The 19,783-nt window shown below is 37.1% G+C and overlaps 2 protein-coding genes across 2 annotated transcripts; one reads left to right on the top strand and one right to left on the bottom strand.

Annotated features, from left to right (window-relative positions):
• Positions 1 to 2,535: 2,535 nt before the first annotated feature.
• LOC131551754 (E3 ubiquitin/ISG15 ligase TRIM25-like) lies at positions 2,536 to 9,842 on the top strand. Its single transcript, XM_058794857.1, has 6 exons — positions 2,536 to 3,138; positions 6,466 to 6,561; positions 6,770 to 7,000; positions 7,622 to 7,781; positions 7,934 to 7,993; positions 8,692 to 9,842. Exons 1-6 carry the CDS (start codon positions 2,548 to 2,550, stop codon positions 9,219 to 9,221), a joined length of 1,668 nt encoding a protein of 555 aa, XP_058650840.1. The 5' UTR covers positions 2,536 to 2,547; the 3' UTR covers positions 9,222 to 9,842.
• A 5,166-nt stretch (positions 9,843 to 15,008) lies between these two features.
• On the bottom strand, positions 15,009 to 19,598 carry si:dkey-7l6.3 (zinc finger protein 180). Its single transcript, XM_058794977.1, has 3 exons — positions 19,076 to 19,598; positions 18,908 to 18,986; positions 15,009 to 16,838 (listed from the first exon to the last, which is right to left on the bottom strand). The coding sequence occupies exons 1-3, from the start codon at positions 19,397 to 19,399 to the stop codon at positions 16,018 to 16,020; spliced, it is 1,224 nt and encodes a 407-aa protein (XP_058650960.1). The 5' UTR covers positions 19,400 to 19,598; the 3' UTR covers positions 15,009 to 16,017.
• Between the last annotated feature and the right edge of the window lie 185 nt (positions 19,599 to 19,783).

Consider the following 19,783-nt stretch of genomic DNA (forward strand, 5'->3'; position numbering starts at 1 on the left):
ATAAGAGATTACTGTTTATCCTAGACAATAACAAGATTAAAAGAAAGGACATGGAGACTTCTGCTCAAGTCCTAATGTTTTTCCATTCAATCTATGTTTATTGTGACCTTTGGATCAACGTTGCCTTGCTCTTCAGTGCAAAACGCAGCCTTGCCACTGTCTCTTTAGTAATCAAAGCTTACAGTTATTTAATGCCCTTTTTTGTCCCGTTTGTTGAAATACTTTCGCAATGTGTCTCTGTGGAAAATATATATGATTTTGTGGAAATCTTTTTTATTTTTTTTTTAAATACTTTTGATAGGTGCCTGCTGCAGAAAAATGAAACAAACAAAAAAACAGTGGATTATTGACATCTGTGTCTTTACTGTAAGAATTATGCATTTTAAAAATCATAATTATTCAGCATTTGTAATTTCTCTTGCTGAAGAATCTGTCACTCGTTCACCAATCAAGGCAATGGGATAGTTGAAAGACTAAATATCTTTGAGTAGCAAAAATAAAAAACTTAATGTAACTTGATAGAAACTAAGATTGAAAGCCCCTGAGCATATACAGCTCTAGAAAAAAAATGAAGAGACCACTGCAAAATAATAATCAGTTTCTCTAGTTTTACTACTATTTGTAGGTAGGCTATGTGTTTGACTAAAATGAACATATTTGTTTTATTCTATAAACTACTGACAACATTTCTCGCAAACTCCAAATACACAAATTGTTATTTATAAAGCACTTATTTGCAGAAAATTACAACTGGTCAAAATAACCAAAAAGATGCAATGTTATCAGACCTCAAATAATGCAAAGAAAACATGTTCATATTAATTTTTAAACAGCACAATACAAAGAGTTTAGAAATCAATATTTGGTGGAATAACCTTGATTTTCAAGCACAGCTTTCATGTGTCCTGGCATGCTCTCCACCATTCTTTAACATGATTTTGTGCCAATCCTGGCAAAAAAATAAAAAAATTAAGCAGATTTGTGACTCTTCCTCTTTAACACATTCCAGAGGTTTTCAGTGGGGTACAGATCTGGAGATTAGGCCGGCCGTGACAGGGTCTTGATCTGGTGGTCCTCCATGGAGTCACGTGGCTTGGTTCAAGCTCCCTTGACAAAGATGAATGTACTTGATTCCAGCCTTGCTGAAGCACCCCCAGATCATCATCAATCCTCCACCAAATTTCACAGCGGGTGCGAGACACTGTGGCTTGTAGGCCTCTCTAGACCTCTGTCTAACCATTAGATGTCCAAGTGTTGGGCAAAGCTGAAAATTGGACTCATCAGAGAAGATGAACTTACTCCGGTCCTCTACAGTCCAATCCTTATGGTCTTTTGCAAACCTCAGCCTGACTCTTCTTTGCTTCTCATTGATGAAAGGCTTTTGTCTAGCTTTGCACGACTCCAGCCCTGCCTCTAGGAGCCTGTTTCGAACCATCCTCTCCGTGCACTTCACCCCTGCCGTTTGTCTCTTGATGCCATCCTAAGGTTGTTGAGTGACATTCAAATGAGTTGGTGGTCATCCCAGTCAGTGGAGAGTCATTTTTGCCCTCTGCTGGTCAGTAGCTTTGTTGTCCCCAATGTCTGCAGCTTGACCTCATTCTTATGAACTTTTGTCTTTTAAAATGTAAGAATGGAAGCAACCTGACTCTTACTCTATCCCTCTGGCAGTAAACCCAGAATTTAACCCTTCTTTTCCTCACTCAAAACTTTTAGTTACAACTCAATTGCCATGGTCAATAGTTATTATTTGATTCCAATTACTTTTGAGGTACTACTACCACTATTTTTGCCATCCGACTGGTCCTATTGCACCTGGCCATCCAGGTGATCACCTAATCAGTACTTCACTGGAGGAGCACATTGTTCCTCCACGTATTAGTGGTCACAGACTCAGACACAGATTTTTTCGCTTTAGACTTTGATTCCATCCAGTTGATTGGAGGATTGTTTGATATTTTGATGAGCTGATTTTAGAACACATATTGTTTTCAGTTGTCTTGTGTTCTAGCAACAAGTTGCATGTTTCTGCGTGAGTTTGTTGTGATCAGAGCAACTTTAAAGTCTGGTAGTGTTTGATCCTCGGTCATTTAGTGTATGATGGACAGTTTTTCCTCTGTGACTATTACAAAGTCAGCAAATGTATGATGCCCAGTATTTTAAGATCTGTTCAGTTTCTAAAAGTCATGTAATGTATGCCAGCCTTAAATCACGTGACTTTGCGAGATTCTAAACAAAAGATTCAAAGATATCACAGCTTCATGAAGTGGTATTTCAAAATTAGCCATTAGCCTATTGATAGCTATTATGAATGTTTTTAGTAGGCTACCAGATGACAAAGTACACTGCAGAACCACTGTGTACATTAGTTAGTCACTGTGTACATTAGTCACAGCTTGCAGACACACTTGTTTTGCGCATGTCTCATACAAAGAACCAGGAAACTTGTTCTCTCAAGTTCAGTAAAACGAAACTTATTGTCCTTTTGAGGTTGTGCCTTGAGGGATTTTGGTTGTACGCTTACCTTTGTATGTGCGCGCATGCAATAAAATGGCAGAATCCAGCATTTCAGTGGCTCAAGGCCAGTTCAACTGTTCAATCTGTCTGGATTTACTGAAGGATCCAGTGGCCCTTACCTGTGGTCACAGTTACTGTATGAGCTGTATTACAGGTTACTGGGATCTGGATGATCAGAAGAGAGTCTACAGCTGTCCTCAGTGCAGACAGACCTTCACTCCAAGACCTGTTTTAGGTAAAAACACCATGCTGGCTGAAGTGGTGGAGAATCTGAGGAAGAGAAAACTCCAAACCATTCAGCTTGATGACTATTATGGTGAACCTGGAGATGTGGAGTGTGACGTTTGTACCGAGGAGAAAAACAAATCCATCAAGTCCTGTCTGGTGTGTCTGGAATCTTACTGTCAAAATCATTTTGAGCATCACAAAGAATTTCACTCAAAAAAGCGACACAAAATGACTGATGCCACTGGACAACTGAAGGAGATGATCTGCACTTTACATGATAGGCTGTTAGAAATGTACTGTCGTACTGACCAGCGCTGTATATGCGTGCTATGTATGTTGGATGAACACAAAAAACATGAAACCGTATCACCTGCTGAAGAGAGGACTGAGAAACAGGTATGAATTAAGAGCAGACAACGTTTAGCTAATTCCTGCATTCTGCATTAATGATATCATTTTTCATATTGCACCATTGTAGTTTTTTTTTTCCTGTTAACTGTACATGATAACACTTCAGTGTCGCTGTTAGAATAAGATTTCAAAATTAGATTTAAGACATCCCATGTTTATAAGACTTTGTGTCTTAAGGTTTGTTTTAAGCGTTTAACAAATGTGTTTGGTGACTGAAAACAGAAGTTCTCACACCAGGGTATATGGAGAATAAAATAGATAAAAAAAAAAAAAAACTGATAATGTATTTAAATAAATAAACTAACAAATAAATCAGATTAAAATAAATACTACTGTATTAAGTCTAACAGTACAGTAGCCTATTGTGAGTACAAAAAACATGATAAATGTAACTTAATATAAACTAAATACTTAGCAAATAAGTTACACTCATTTGTGACCCTGGACCACAAAACCAGTCTTAAGTCGCTGGGGTATATTTGTAGCAATAGCCAAAAATACATTGTATGGGTCAAAATTATAGATTTTCCTTTTATGCCAAAAATCATCAGTATATTAAGTAAAGATCATATTCCATGAAGATATTTTGTAAATTTACTACTGTAAATATATCAAAACGTCGTTTTTGATTAGTAATATGCATTGCTAAGAATTCATTTGGACAACTTTAAAGGCGATTTTCTCAATATTTTGATTTATTTACACCCTCAGATTCCAGATTTCCAAATAGTTGTATCTCGGCCAAATATTGTCCGATCCTAACAAACCATTCATCAATGGAAACTTGTTTGTTCAGCTTTTAGGTGATGTATAAATCTCAATTTCGAAAAATTGACACTTCAGACTTAAGGTTTTGTGGTCCAGGGTCACATTTCTTACGTTCAACAAATTCTGCGAGTATAATATAATATAATGAAATATTGCAGTAATTTCCTAAGCGTGGGTGTACTGAAGTAGACAATGTTTTGAATTTGTCAGCTGTGTGTGCAGTGACCCCTAAGGGCCCAAAGATCACAGCATCCAATAATGATTTTCACCTTGTCCTTTGCACACAGAGATTTCTCCAGATTCTGTGAATCTTTTGATGATATTATGTACTGTAGATTATGAGATATTCAAAGTCTATGCAGTTTACATTGAGGAGTATTATTCTGAAATTGTTCCACAATTTGTAGACACAGTTTTTCACAGATTGGTGAACCACTAAACATCTTTACTTCTGAAAGACTCTGCCTCAAGATACTCTTTTTTTATACCACTTTACTTTATACTGATATCTTGTTACTGATATGTTACTGCCAATTAACCTAATTAGATGCAAAGTGTTCCAACTGTTCCTTTTTAGTAACACTTGATAAAATAACTGTAAAGCTTTTTAAATAGTTTTTTTGCAATCATGGTTTAGTATGTTACAGAGTCTGCCCTAACCCACTCATACAGCAATAATTCTTAAAAAGCCAGAAGTCATATGAATAGAAATAATTAAAAAAAATGGGATGGAACTTTGAAATAGATTTCAAAATCAGAATTGAGACATTCCACATGTTCATAGCAGACATTAAGACACAGTGGGGAACAGATCTGTATTCTTACCATCTTACCATCTTCTTACCATCTACCATCTCACCAATTTTGTGACTTTCAGTTTCATATACAGTATTGTTCAAAATAATAGCAGTACAATGTGACTAACCAGAATAATCAAGGTTTTTAGTATATTTTTTATTGCTACGTGGCAAACAAGTTACCAGTAGGTGCAGTAGATTCTCAGAAAACAAACAAGACCCAGCATTCATGATATGGACCCTCTTAAGGCTGTGCAATTGGGCAATTAGTTGAATTATTTGAAAGGGGTGTGTTAAAAAAAATAGCAGTGTGGCATTCAATCACTGAGGTCATCAATTTTGTGAAGAAACAGGTGTGAATCAGGTGGCCCCTATTTAAGGATGAAGCCAGCACTTGCTAAACATGCATTTGAAAGCCTGAGGAAAATGGGTCGTTCAAGACATTGTTCAGAAGAACAGCGTACTTTGATTAAAAAGTTGATTGGAGAGGGGAAAACCTATAAAGAGGTGCAAAAACTTATAGGCTGTTCAGCTAAAATGATCTCCAATGCCTTAAAATGGAGAGCAAAACCAGAGAAATGTGGAAGAAAATGGAAGACAACCATCAAAATGGATCGAAGAATAACCAGAATGGCAAAGGCTCAACCAATGATCACCTCCAGGATGATCAAAGACAGTCTGGAGTTACCTGTAAGTACTGTAACAGTTAGAAGACGTCTGTGTGAAGCTAATCTATTTTCAAGAATCCCCCGCAAAGACCCTCTGTTAAAAAAAAGGCATGTGCTGAAGAGGTTACAATTTGCCAAAGAACACATCAACTGGCCTAAAGAGAAATGGAGGAACATTTTGTGGACTGATGAGAGTAAAATTGTTCTTTTTGGGTCCAAGGGCCACAGGCAGTTTGTGAGACGACCCCCAAACTCTGAATTCAAGCCACAGTACACAGTGAAGACAGTGAAGCATGGTGGTGCAAGCATCATGATATGGGCATGTTTCTCCTACTATGGTGTTGGGCCTATTTATCGCATACCAGGGATCATGGATCAGTTTGCATATGTTAAAATACTTGAAGAGGTCATGTTGCCCTATGCTGAAGAGGACATGCCCTTGAAATGGTTGTTTCAACAAGACAATGACCCCAAACACACTAGTAAACGAGCAAAGTCTTGGTTCCAAACCAACAAAATTAATGTTATGGAGTGGCCAGCCCAATCTCCGGACCTTAATCCAATCGAGAACTTGTGGGGTGATATCAAAAATGCTGTTTCTGAAGCAAAACCAAGAAATGTGAATGAATTGTGGAATGTTGTTAAAGAATCATGGAGTGGAATAACAGCTGAGAGGTGCCACAAGTTGGTTGACTCCATGCCACACAGATGTGAAGCAGTTTTAAAAAACTGTGGTCATACAACTAAATATTAGTTTAGTGATTCACAGGATTGCTAAATCATAGAAACAAAAACGTTTAGTTTTGAGTTTGTACAGTCAAAGGCAGACACTGCTATTTTTTTTGAACACACCCCTTTCAACTAATTGCCCAATTGCACAGCCTTAAGAGCGTGCATATCATGAATGCTGGGTCTTGTTTGTTTTCTGAGAATCTACTGCACCTACTGGTAACTTGTTTGCCACGTAGCAATAAAAAATATACTAAAAACCTTGATTATTCTGGTTAGTCACATTGTACTGCTATTATTTTGAACAATACTGTATTAATGCGGTTAACTGTAATTTCTTTGTTTTACAGAAACTCTTGGAAGAGACCCAGAGAACATTCCAGCAGAAAATCCAGGAGAAAGAGACAGAGCTTGAGGAGCTGAGAGAGACTGTAGAGTCTCATAAGGTGAGTTTTGATCAGAAGAACAACTGCTGGCTGCTGAAGAGCTGTTTGAGACTCAGTTAGGACTCTCCTCCAGTCAGTCAGTGAGGAACCAGTGCTGGAGCTCTTTCAGTCCCACTGAAGCTCACTGTGGAGAGCAGGCTGTGAGGCAGCAGTAAGAGCTGAGTGAATGGACTGATTCTGATGCTTCTCTCTCTGTGTGTCCTAACAGCGCTCTGCACAGACAGCAGTGGAGGACAGTGAGAGGATCTTTACTGATCTGATCCGCTGCATTGAGAGAAGCCGCTCTGAGGTGACACAGCTGATCAGAGATCAGGAAAAGATTCTTATAAATCAAGCTGAAGGACTCTTGGAGCGAATGAGGCAGGAGATTGATGTTCTGAGGAGGAGAAACGCTGAGCTGGAGCAGTTTTCACACACTGGTCATATCCACTTCCTCCAGGTAACAGATCTGAAAAATGGAGCATTAGTAGTGGTACTCTAAAAAAAAAAAAAATAGTGCTATATAGCACTAAAAGTGGTTCTTTGGCTCGTAATCATGGGAACCACTTTTGGTGCTGTATAGCACCAAATCTTGGTGCTTTAGTGGTTCTTCAGCAGTTCTTCACCGGTTCTTTGGCATGACTGAGGGGCTATAGCACCGCTACCACAGAACCTGTTAAGCTCCTGTACAGTTCTTCAGTGGTTCTTTCGGGTCATTAAGGTGCAATATAGCACCACTGCCGTACAAGGAACCTGTTAAGCTCCTTTAAAGGTTCTTTATGAGCCAAAGAACCACTGTTGGTGCTGTTTAGGACCATTTTTGTTGAAGAAATACAATGCAATATGGCACTTCTTCTGGTTCTACATAGCACCATTGGACAAAGGTGCTGTATAGCACCTTTAAAGATATGGTGCTATATAGCACCAAAAGTGGTTCCCCTATGATTAGGAGCCAAGAACCACTTTTAGTGCTATATAGCACCATTTTTTGTAGAGTGTATTTAAAACACTGCAACATTTTCAGGAATCTCATTTAAATATTTTCTGTAATCTGATTTTCTGTTTTTCGCATTATTTGTAGAGTTTCCAGTCTTACAATGTCCCTCCTGCATCTGAGAAATCATCTAGCATCGCTGTCAGTTCTTGCCTCTCTTTTGATGATTTGAGAGTTTTTTTCAATGAATTGGAAGAGGAACTGAAGCATGTTTTTAAAGAAGAGGAAGAAAAAATACTTAGAAGAGGTAAAATACTGAGACATTAATTTTAATCTTTAAAAGAAGTCAATGTAATTACAATATAATATAAACAATAATCCTGCAAAACATTGCATTAAAATACAGGTGGATGAAAATGAAATATTTTTAGATTGAATTTGTCTGTTGATTTTTCATAGTGCGATATATAGAGATGATTCCCACTCCTGAATACGAGAGCAGGAATGAGTTCCTACAACGTAAGTTCATAGAGAGAGTCCATTTATGAATACTGAAAATCACACTGTTGATTCAGTTTGTTTTATTGAATACAATATAGGGAAACATGACTGTCTTATTTGTTCATTTACACTGTTAATACCAGGCCCAATGAATAACCGTGAAACCTGTGAAAATCATCTTTACTTTCTATTACACAGCAGTTTATTCCGGTCCCTCAAACAAAACTGTCTTAGCAGCATTTCAAGAGTGCTAATATAGTCCACCAGCACTGTATCACTCTGCTTCTTTGTTTATGCATTCCAGCGAGACTGTGCAACATTATATTCTGTTGCTGTGTTTATAACTAATGCATTTTAATGTAATTCTCTGTTCATAGTTACTGTGTTCATTTATGGTGCACAAATATACAAAGTAACTGGCAAATCTGTGGGAAAAGAAATTATACATAGTAGACTTGTTAAGAATTAAGCATTTAAACAGAAACTTTACAGACAGTACAGTCTATTAAAAGTAAATAAGAAAAATAAAATGTAGACTAATCCAGTAACACTCATGAAGTTATAACAAGGCAAAAAGGTAAAATATTGAGTTTTTATTATATTTATATCTTGTGTTATTCTTCATTGCATTTATGTACAACATCCATCACATTTCATTCAGGAAAAAAAACAAGCCAATTTGAAGATTTACTGATTCAAATATGTTTTGTTTGTAGATTACCAGCGGATCACTTTGGATAGGAACACAGCACATGAGTACCTCAAACTTTCAGAGTGGAACAGAGTGGTTACTAACATGAAGGAAGACCAGTCATATCGTGATCATTCAGACAGATTTGATCATAGGTATCAGGTCTTGTCTAATGAGAGTTTGAATGGACGTAGTTATTGGGAGGTTGAGAGGGAAAGTTCTGTCTATATATCAGTGTCATATAAGAGCATCAGCAGGAAGGGATGGGGTCAAAAATGTGAGTTTGGATGTAATAATTTGTCCTGGAGATTGTCCTGCTCTAACTACAGTTGTTCATTCTCGCACAGTGGCATAAGCATTACACTCCCTATAGTCTCCAGCTCCTCTAGAATAGGGGTGTATGTGGATCACAGTGCAGGAACTCTGTCCTTCTACAGCGTCTCTGACACAATGACCCTCATTCACAGAGTCCACACCACATTCACTCAGCCTCTCTATGCTGGGTTTTGGGTTTACTATAACGCACAAGTGGAATTGTGTGATCCAGCAACATAATAGATTACAGACCTTACACATTCGCTTTTCCAGGTTGAATGGTTTTGAACAGCGAGGAACGGTTCCTGTTGCATTTCTGAGTTTTCATTGACACTATTAACAGTATGTAAGTCATATTAATTATATCATTGGAATACAATATGACCATCTTTGTTCTCACAATTGCGAATACGTCATGATTAGAATGAATGGGTCATTGTTTTTCATGCAGTTTATGCTTATGTAATCATTTATAATCATTTAAACAACTTATATACCCATTTCATTGATTCATTCATTAGTCATTTATTATATTATCTGATTTTTCCATTGTTGTTTAACTTTTATGATTGTGTGCTTTCACAGGTTATTTGTCTTCTTGTGGAGTGTCTCCATTTTAATGTTTTTAAGGTCATATAATGTTGTTAAGCAGTAATTTTGTGGAGACATGATCTAATATTACGAATATAATTTTCTGTGAATTTATTAGGGAAATATGTTACGAATGAATACGTGAAATGAAATGAATATAAATGAAAAGTAGCCATAGGCTACCACTAACCAGACTCCATTGAAGGTCAGTTTCATGCTGATATGTAAACATCAGTGATTATGCTGATTTATGTTTATAAATTTAATTAATAAAATTAGCTCTGTGCATTTTATGCTGTACATAAATGAAAGTAATATTTTACCATTCAAGTTTCAAAAGATTTCGTTTTTTTTCTTTTTCTTTTTTGGTATGTGTGTGTGCATGTGTGTAATTATCAAGAAAAGTTTTCAAAACTCTGAATCAGTTCGCAAAATGACTATTTTGAAGCGCTCGAAATTCCAAACATACAAACGTTATACCACAAACCACTGGGTGCCCTCCATTGAATGTTTTTTAATGCATTTGTCTAGATTTCTCTGTCAATATTACTTCTACCACCAAATATGGAATCCTGATACTCAGATCTTTCCAATGATGCGTATTTTGTCAAGATTATAAAAAGTTTTGATTCTAAAAGACGGTAATGCATCTTGTAATATGACACTTGACATCGCCCGTTAAGGGGGAGGAGACCACCAAATTATTTTAAAGTACCAATTATTTTAAAGTACCATGGTTTTCACAGCATGAATCTAGAGCTTCTAAGCTTTCAAACGATATATAATTTTTGATAATTACTTAAAGATTTGATGGAGAAAAAGGACAACAACAAAAAAAAGACTGCTAACATCCCATCCAGGTGGGACGTGACAGTTAAGGGGTTTTAAAGAGATAGTTCACCCAAAAATGAAAATTCTGTCATCATTTACTTACCCTTAAGTAGTTCCCATCCTGTATGAATTTCTTTGTTCTGCTGAACACAAAGGAAGATATTTTGAAGGAAGTTTGTAAACAGGCTGTTTTGGGGCACCATTGACTTCCATAGTAGGAAAAAAAAATACTATTGAAGTCAATGGTGCCCCAGAACTGCTCTGTTTCCCACATTTGTCAGAATATCTTCCTTTGTGTTCAGCAGAACAAAGACATTCATACAGGTTTGGAACTACTTGAGAATGAGTAAATGATGACAGAATTTTCATTTTTGGGTGAACTATCCCTTTAAGCTTGTCCTGAGCAGGAGCTAGTTGCTTAGGACCAGCACATCTTTACTGATCTGATCCGCTGCATTGAGAGAAGCCGCTCTGAGGTGACACGGCTGATCAGAGATCAGGAGAAGTTTCTTAAAAAACAAGCTAAAGGACTCTTGGAGCAACTGGAGCAGGAGATTGATGATCTGAGGAGGAGAGACGCCGAGCTGGAGCAGCTTTCACGCACAGACTATCACATCCATTTCATTAAGGTAACACAGATCTAACAAACAGGACATTGTGTAAGTAAGTTGAATCTGATTGTCTGGTTGTCCTGTTGTTTGTCTTTGTGTCTGTGTAGAGTTTCCAGTCTCTCTCTGTCCCTTCTGAATCTAAAAAATCGTCCAGCATCACCGTCAGTTCTTGTCTCTCTTTTGTCTCTGGGCTGGAAGAGAAGCTGCAACATGCTTTTAAAGAAAAAAAAAAGTACTGAAATATTTATTTACGTTCAGAGATGTCAATATAATATAATATAATCAATATAATGTTTGTTGGTTTCATAGTGAGATGCATTGAGATGATTCCCACTGCTGAATACCAGAGTAGAAATGAATTTCTACAATGTAAGTTTATTTTATAAACATGAGCGCACATACTGGTGCCCCCATCCACCAAGACCATGCTATATATTTAACACAGAACAATATATTAAGGTCTAAACATATTATCAGACATGCACTAAATATTTTACATTCAAAATTTACCAGCTCAAACTTTTCACCAGTGAGGTTTCTCTCACTTTAAACAGCGTTTGTGGGAGGATCGGATAAAAAGAACAAATCACAAGTAATCATGTATGCAATGTTTCTCCATGTTTTATTTCCTTTGTAAATGTGACTTACTGCCACCAATTGGCGGATTTAATTTTACATTTAAAGTATAATTTAATTTTTTCCAACACTTCCCATTTCTACAACCCGAATTCCGGAAATTTTGGGACATTTTTTAAATTTTAATAAAATGAAAACTAAAAGACTTTCAAATCACATGAGCCAATATTTTATTCACAATATAACATGGATAACATAAATGTTTAAACTGAGAAATTTTACAATTTTATGCACAAAAAAGCTCATTTTAAATTTGATGCCTGCTACAGGTCTCAAAATAGTTGCGACGGGGGCATGTTTACCATGGTGTAGCATCTCCTCTTCTTTTCAATACAGCTTGAAGACGTCTGCGTATCAAGGTTATGCGTTTATGAGTTTCTGGAGTTTTGGTGTTGGAATTTGGTCCCATTCTTGCCTGATATAGATTTCCAGCTGCTGAAGATTTCGGGGTTGTCTTTGACGTATTTTCGTTTAATGGTGCGCCAAATGTTCTCTATAGGTGAAAGATATGGACTACAGGCAGGCCAATTCAGCACCCAGACTCTTCTACTACGAAGCCATGCTGTTGTAATAGCTGCAGTATGTGGTTTTGCATTGTCCTGCTGAAATACACATCGTCTGGAGGGAAGCATATGTTGCTCTAAAACCTTTATATACCTTTCAGCATTCATAGTGCCTTCCAAAACATGCAAGCTGCCCATACCGTATGCACTTATGCACCCCCATACCATCAGAGATGCTGGCTTTTGAACTGAATGCTGATAACACGCTGGAAGGTCTCCCTCTTCTTAAGCCCGGAGGACACGGCGTCCGTGATTTCAGACAAGAATGTCCAATTTGGACTCGTCTGACCATAGAACACTTTTCCATTTTGAAACAGTCCATTTTAAATGATCCTTGGCCGACAGGACACAACGGCGCTTCTGGACCATGTTCACATATGGCTTCCTTTTTGCATGATAGAGCTTTGGTTGGCATCTGCAGATGGCACGGTGGATTGTGTTTTTAGTGGATAAAAGTGTAAAATTTCTCAGTTTAAACATGTTATATATGTTCTATTGTGAATAAAATATTGGCTCATGTGATTTGAAAGTCTTTTAGTTTTCCTTTTATTCAAATAAAAAACGTCCCAACATTTCCGGAATTCACTACTACAGTATACGGTTGTATATTTAATATATTTTGTATTTAAAACATTAATCTTATGTTATCTATGATGTTGTAAACAGTCTGTGTAAATATTGGATTTTATCAGATTTAATTTTTGTTTTGTAACAATCTTGTAATGTCCTGTACCCTGCAAAGTGCCCTCCTTTTAGAATTAAAAGTCAAATTATAAGTGAATGTCACAAGCATAATGGCAGCAGGGGTCACTCATAGGCTACATTTAAATTTATTTAAATACATAATACATTGAACATTTTTGATAGTATATTGATTATGTTGCTAAGGTATTCGCGCAGTGATGCACAAATCTGTTTGGTTAAGCGTTCATTGCTGTGCTTTATCATAAATAAACATGGCTATTGAACAATCAAGGACATTTTATGATGTGAATTAAGTTAAGAATAATCCTTTCCTATCCACTCTCGAACGGTTGCACAGTGTGATTAAAATAGGCTTAATTATTTTAATTTTATACTAAACTATATTAGCTTTTCACCACACAGAGAAGTATCTGAAGCATCAAATGTAGTTGAAAAGACTTTTACAGATTTAATTCACGGTGTTGTAATTAATTAATAGGATATATTAAATTTGAGGCAGTATAAATGTAGCCTAATTACACAAGAATTATATTCACAGGAGAGATATTATTATTTTTCCCCTAGATAAACTGAAAAGTGTGCTTAATTTAAAAAAAAAATCTTCAAGGAGATGATCCGACAGGTCAGAAATGTAATTTAATCTGACTAGCTATATCAACCTGATAAACTGCACCAATGTGCATTTTTGCATGTTAAATCAAGTAAAAATGTGAAATAAAAAATGTGATAAATGTTCCATCAAAGTGTTATTCTTGATTGCACTGTTCCATTGTATTTCATGGTTATAAACATAAAAATCACAAATTAATTTGCTGTTTTAATGATTGTCATTCATAATTACTGATTGAAATAGCTTTCCTGTAGCTCAAATAGTAGAGCATGGTGCTAGCAACGCCAAGATCATGGGTTCGATTCCCAGGGAAAGCAAGAGCTGATAAAAAATGTAAAAACTGTAACTTGAATGCAATGTAAGTCGCTTTGGATAAAAGCGTCTGCTAAATGCATAAATGTAAAATGTAAATGTAAATGTGTTTTGTTTTCAGATTACCAACAATTCACTTTGGATTCAAACACAGCTCATGATTACCTCGAGCTATCTGAGATGAACAGAGTGGTTACTAACATGAACAAAACACAGCCATATCCTGATCATCCAGACAGATTTAATCACTGGTATCAGTTGTTGAGTGAAGAGAGAGTGTGTGGACGCTGTTACTGGGAGGTGGAGTGGAGTGGTTCTGTGGAAATCTCAGTCTCATATAACCACATTCCAGACCACATTCACTCAGCCTCTCCATGCTGGGTTTTGGGTTTACTATAACGCACAGGTGAAACTGAATGATCCAGCACAATAGATTACAGACCTTTTACACATTCAGTTCTTTTCCACTGTCGGGTCAGTTGCATTTCCATTTGCATGTTATGATTGCAACCGTTCCTGATCCAGATTTCTTAGCATGGTTTAACTGTGCTCAGCTGTGCTATTCTTCTACACTTTTTTTTTGTTAGTAAAATATATAAGTTCCGTTTACCTAGAGTATAAGCTATCATCTAAGTTTGGCCTGATGTTTGAATTGTCACATCACCAGTTTGAACTTCATAGTATTAGTTACAGTCTTAATGGCTTCTATTCTCTAAACAATAAAATTCTGTGACTTTCATTTTATGGGCATTTCTTTTCAGAGTAATAATCTCTTGAGCAAATAAAATGTTTTAAAAGTAAAATAACAAATTTAGAAAAATCATTGATAATAACAATTTGTAAGCCTTATTAATTATTCCATTGAAATGCCATATGACCATCTTTGTTCACATGATTTTATATTAGAAATACATCTTTAAGTTGAAAGGATCATTAGTTTGTCTTGTAGTTCATGGTTAATATTTGATTGTTCCTCTAGGTGTTTTCTGTGACTTTATTAAGGAAATACATTGTTTTACATATAAATGAAAAGTACATTTGTAAAAATATATATATAGTATATTTTATTTAAATATATATGTATATTTAAAATACCGTACACCAGGATTTTCAAACTCTGATTACATTCATCAAAAGTTACATGTTGATTTATAAACACCCATTCATTGACTGTAATACATTAAAATAAAGGTACTAACCTTGGTTTGGTTGTATGTGAAAGTAATAGTTTGCTGTTTAGTAAGTGCCTCACCGCTTTGAGGATTCAGTGATAGAAAGATTCAAATGTCAAAAAAGATTCAAGGACTGAAAAAACGCTGCTCATGTGAGTGTGGACTATGCTGTACATGGGGTTTTTAGACCCATGCTGTACACTCACGTGATGAAGATTCCAGTCAGAAAACATTTTCTACATGGAGCGTCGCCTTTGTATAAATCCAGGTTGCATTGATTGAAATCAAGTGAATCTATTTTTCTCTTTTGTTTATATAAAATTATTTCAAGTCATTTTTTGAAATAATTCTTTGTTCATTACTGAAGTTGAATCTAGGATTCTCTCTCGCAGTAGCATCACAATAGTGTCAGTTTCATATTACAGAATAATTTGTTTCTTTTCAAAACATCTTCACCCTGAAAAATAAAAGTGACAAGTCACAAATAAAAGACTTAAAAGACAAAATTCATCAATTAACCATTTATTTCTATTAAATACAACACAGACAAATCCAGTTAGTGTTTCTGCTGTGACTAGCTGCAAATATAAATGTATAATCTATAATTATATCTAATTTAGATCATAACGAACTCTTCAAACAACACATTATCCTGTACATTTTATGTACATTTGCTATTCAGGTGAAACTGAGTATTTCATGTTGAAGGTATCAGAGTCTGATTGTGCTCACACCAGGTTTCTAATGTCGGCTTTCATATGGTCTCCCTGCAGTATGTATACATAATGCATTTCACTGCTTTAGTTTTTGCAAAATAACCTGTTAAAATAAGTGCCTGAACACAGCAAAAACACACTTGAAACTGACTGAACGTCTTATTTGAAACACTTCTTGGTGGTTGCAACACACTTGCAAACAACAACAGAATATATCAAATATATTAAAACTAGTAAACAAACATCAAAAATGGTGTCCTGCATTCTCTGTTGTGAGCCTGTGTATCTTTCAGGGTAGTGTGTCCTGCTGTGTGTGAGTCTGTATATGGGAAAGTGCATGCAAGTCAGGGTGGTGTTTCTTGGTGTGTATGCGGAGGTACTGTTTCCCTGCGAATCGTTTCCCACAGCGGGTGCATTCGTACGGTCTTTCTCCCGTGTGGACAGTCTGGTGAGCCGTGAGGTGTCCGGACTGTGTGAAACGCTTCCCGCATTGCTCACAGCGATACGGCCGTTCTCCAGTGTGAATGCGCATGTGTGTGTCCAAACTCTGCGACGTGGTGAAACTCTTCCCGCAGATCGCGCAGATGAAGTGTCGCTTGCCGGCTCCACCTGTCCGTAAAGCACCCAACCGGCCATAGAGACCCAGCCCTGAGACGCTACCCAGAGCAACGAGGCGCTGTGCGGCGAACAAGGGAGAATTATGGGATACGAGAGAGTCTGACCCACCAACCCTCTGTGGAGAGCTCTGCAAGTGTGTGAGCGTGTTACGGACAGAGTGCGTGGCCCAATCGGATACCGGATCCATATCAGCCTTCATGCACAAGTCTTCCTGAAACACTCGAGGGACTTGGGAAACACAGGTATCTGACGAGGTTTGTGCAAGGGAGAAGGAAGCATTATCTGAAGCAGTCAAGTCGATGCTGGAATGCTGGGACTCATCAGCGCCGGAGTGTGTGTCTGCGAACGTGAGTGTGTGAGAGTGTGTGTCATGATCAGGGGAGTGTGAGAGTGTGTGAGATTCCTGACCCGAGAGTTCAGCAACATCTGGTTTCGGAGAGTCGTGAGTTACTGCAGAAACACTTTCACCTTCGTCCTCATCGTCATCATCATCTGTTGAGAAACACACATAGTGTGAACAATATTTAATCTTACTGTAAATGTTGCAAAAATGCAAGTATTAATTACTGAAAAGTTCAAAGTAAATTGTATAGATTTGTATTTGTGGCTGAAAGATTAGTCTTTCACAAGCTGAAAAGAATGCATGTTCATCAATTTGCACTGGCTACCAATAGCTGCTCGCATAAACTTCAAGGCATTGATGTTTGCCAACAAAACCATCTCTGGCTCTGCACCCCTTTTCAGTACTTCAGACCTATGTGCCCTCTAGAAGATTGCATTCTGCAAATGAACCATCCCAAAGAGGCACAAAATTACTTTCACAGACTTTTACATTAAATGTTCCCTTCTGGTGAAATGACCTGCCCAACTCAATCAGAGCAGCTGAGTCCTTAGCTATCTTCAAGAAAGGGCTAAAAACACATCTCTTCCATCTTCACGTCCCTCTAAAAAAAAGAAAAAGAAACAAGAGCCTCTAACATGAGCATTCTTTATTCTTTTTCTATTCTATCTACTTGTTTTCTTTTTATATAGTATATGTGTTAGGCTAACCAAAACTTGTCACAGCACTTACATAATTATTGCTGTTTTGTTGGTTTTGATTGCTTCTATTGTCCTCATTTGTAAGTTTTTGAATAAAAGCGTCTACTAAATGTAAATGTAAATATTTAAAAAGGGCAATAAGCATACGTGCAGTATGCAAGGAAGTATGCATGCATATGTCATCTTTGGCATGGTTAGTTGGACCTTAAAAAATTAATATTCCGAAAATAATAATAATAATAACAACAACAATCTAACTGTACGGAAACTATAAGATAAGAACACAAAAATATGAACTGAATGAATGACACTATTGTCTTTTGTAGAGCTGCTTTATAACAGAAATCGAAGTCGTTTCATAATTTATGAACTTTGCAACACTGATGCTGTTGTTGAACTGAACTGAGCTGAATAATGACACTATTGTTTTATTGTAGACCTGCTTTATAGCCGTTTCATAATTAATGAACTGCATCCTTAATAAGTTCACTTATTGAACTGAATTGAATCAACATTAAACTAAATTGAGAAGAATAATGAGACCATTGTTTTCTGTAGAACTCCTTTACAGCTGAAACTGAAGCTGTTGTTTAACCTAAATATAACTGAAATTGTGGTCATTTCATCACTGATGACACTGGTGAAACTAACTGTTATTTTCCTGTTTATTATGGTTAAGCTGTTTTTCAACAATCTGCGTTATATAAACAGCTATATAAATAAGTATGACTTCAGTATGAATTATTTAAAAGTTAAAATATTAATTTACATTGACAAACATTGTATTTAAAAAGGCAATATGCATACTAGCAATATGCAATATGAACATGGCAATATGCATATATATCTCACATTTGGCTTGGTCAGCTGGGGCTTAAAAGACAATTAATATTCAGAAAATATTATTGATCTAACTGTACTTACACTATCAGATGAGAACATAAAAACCTGACCTGAACTGAGCTGAGCTGAAAAATAGCATTACTGTCTTCGGCAGAGCTGCTTTATAGTGGAAACTGAGGTTGTTTCATAATTGATGAAGTCTGCAGCATCTACACTTTTATTGAACTGACTTGAGCTGAATAATGACACTATTGTCTTCTGCACAGATGCATCTGACAGTCGGATCTGACGTCTTTTCATAATTCATGAACTGACACATTGACTCTTATTGAACTGAATTGAATCAACATTGACCTGAATAATGGCACTATTGTATTCTGAAGAGCTGCTTTATCGCTGAGATTTAGGTTGTTTCATAACTGAAAAAAACAAAACAAAAAAACATATGTAAATTGATTTTAAGTATAAAGTATGAATCGTCTTATAATCCATTCCTTGTGCGAACCGTGACATCTGTTTGCATTTTACTGAAGTTGTGAGCTTTTCCATAAAGTCTGGTGGAGCATATAAAAAAATATATATTTCCTTGAATTACAACACAAGCACGTTATTATTTTTTTTTAATTAGTGAGTTTGAGTGGTATAATGCATAACAGGAATGACCCGAGGCGCCTCACCTCCCAGCGGCGGCTGCTCGAGACCTTCCTCTTTGATCTGCATTTGGATCAAATCTCCCTCCTCTCGAAAATCGCGCATCTGGAATCCGAAAGACAACAGATAATAACTGCTTGTGCTCATATATTTTTACTTCCACTTAAAATATTCAAAACAACTGGTCCTCTAACCTCTGCCATTGTACCCCGGCTGGTGGACTCTCCGCCTCCGAGCGTTTTTCTGCCCACTAGCGACTCGCGAGTACTCGCGTTACCATCACACCGACCATCTCGCGCCACGGTTTTCTCGTCGCTGTACCCCCGCGCCGCAACGATGGACTCTATGAGCTGCAGTTTCCGTCGGAGCTCCTCGTTCTCTTTCTGGTGGCGCGAGATCTCGATGTGTAAAACTGCGTAGCCGTCGTCTACGAGCTCGCAGATCTCTGCCACCGCCGCGCGAGTCAGCGTCTCCATGATGGTCGCGAGCTGGGTGTGAAACGCCCGGTAATTCGCCATCCTTCGCGCTCCTCTGCGTTTGGGCCGCCTGTAGGTCCCGCGGAAAACCGTGAACGTTGCAGTACAAGTTTAGAGTACGGCGATTACTGCGTTCGTTGTCCGTGAAATAAGACTGTCCTGCGTTGTTTTGATTTTCGGTCTGAAACGGTGTAAACGCTTTGACACTGTTGCTAGCGGAGGCTGATGTCGTTTCCGGGGGGCTTCGCTCAATGTTTTGTCAAAATAAAAGTCACTGTGGACTATTTTTGTCATGTTAAAACTTCAAATCATGAAACGTCAATATAATTATTAGCAATAAAATGCCTGATAATCGAATTCACAGGTAACTAGGACAATATATGTACATTATACACACACAATTGTAATTCAATTACAGCAGTTCTG

Source organism: Onychostoma macrolepis, chromosome 02 (assembly GCF_012432095.1).
Source record: "Onychostoma macrolepis isolate SWU-2019 chromosome 02, ASM1243209v1, whole genome shotgun sequence".
In the NCBI taxonomy this organism is placed as follows: domain Eukaryota; kingdom Metazoa; phylum Chordata; class Actinopteri; order Cypriniformes; family Cyprinidae; genus Onychostoma; species Onychostoma macrolepis.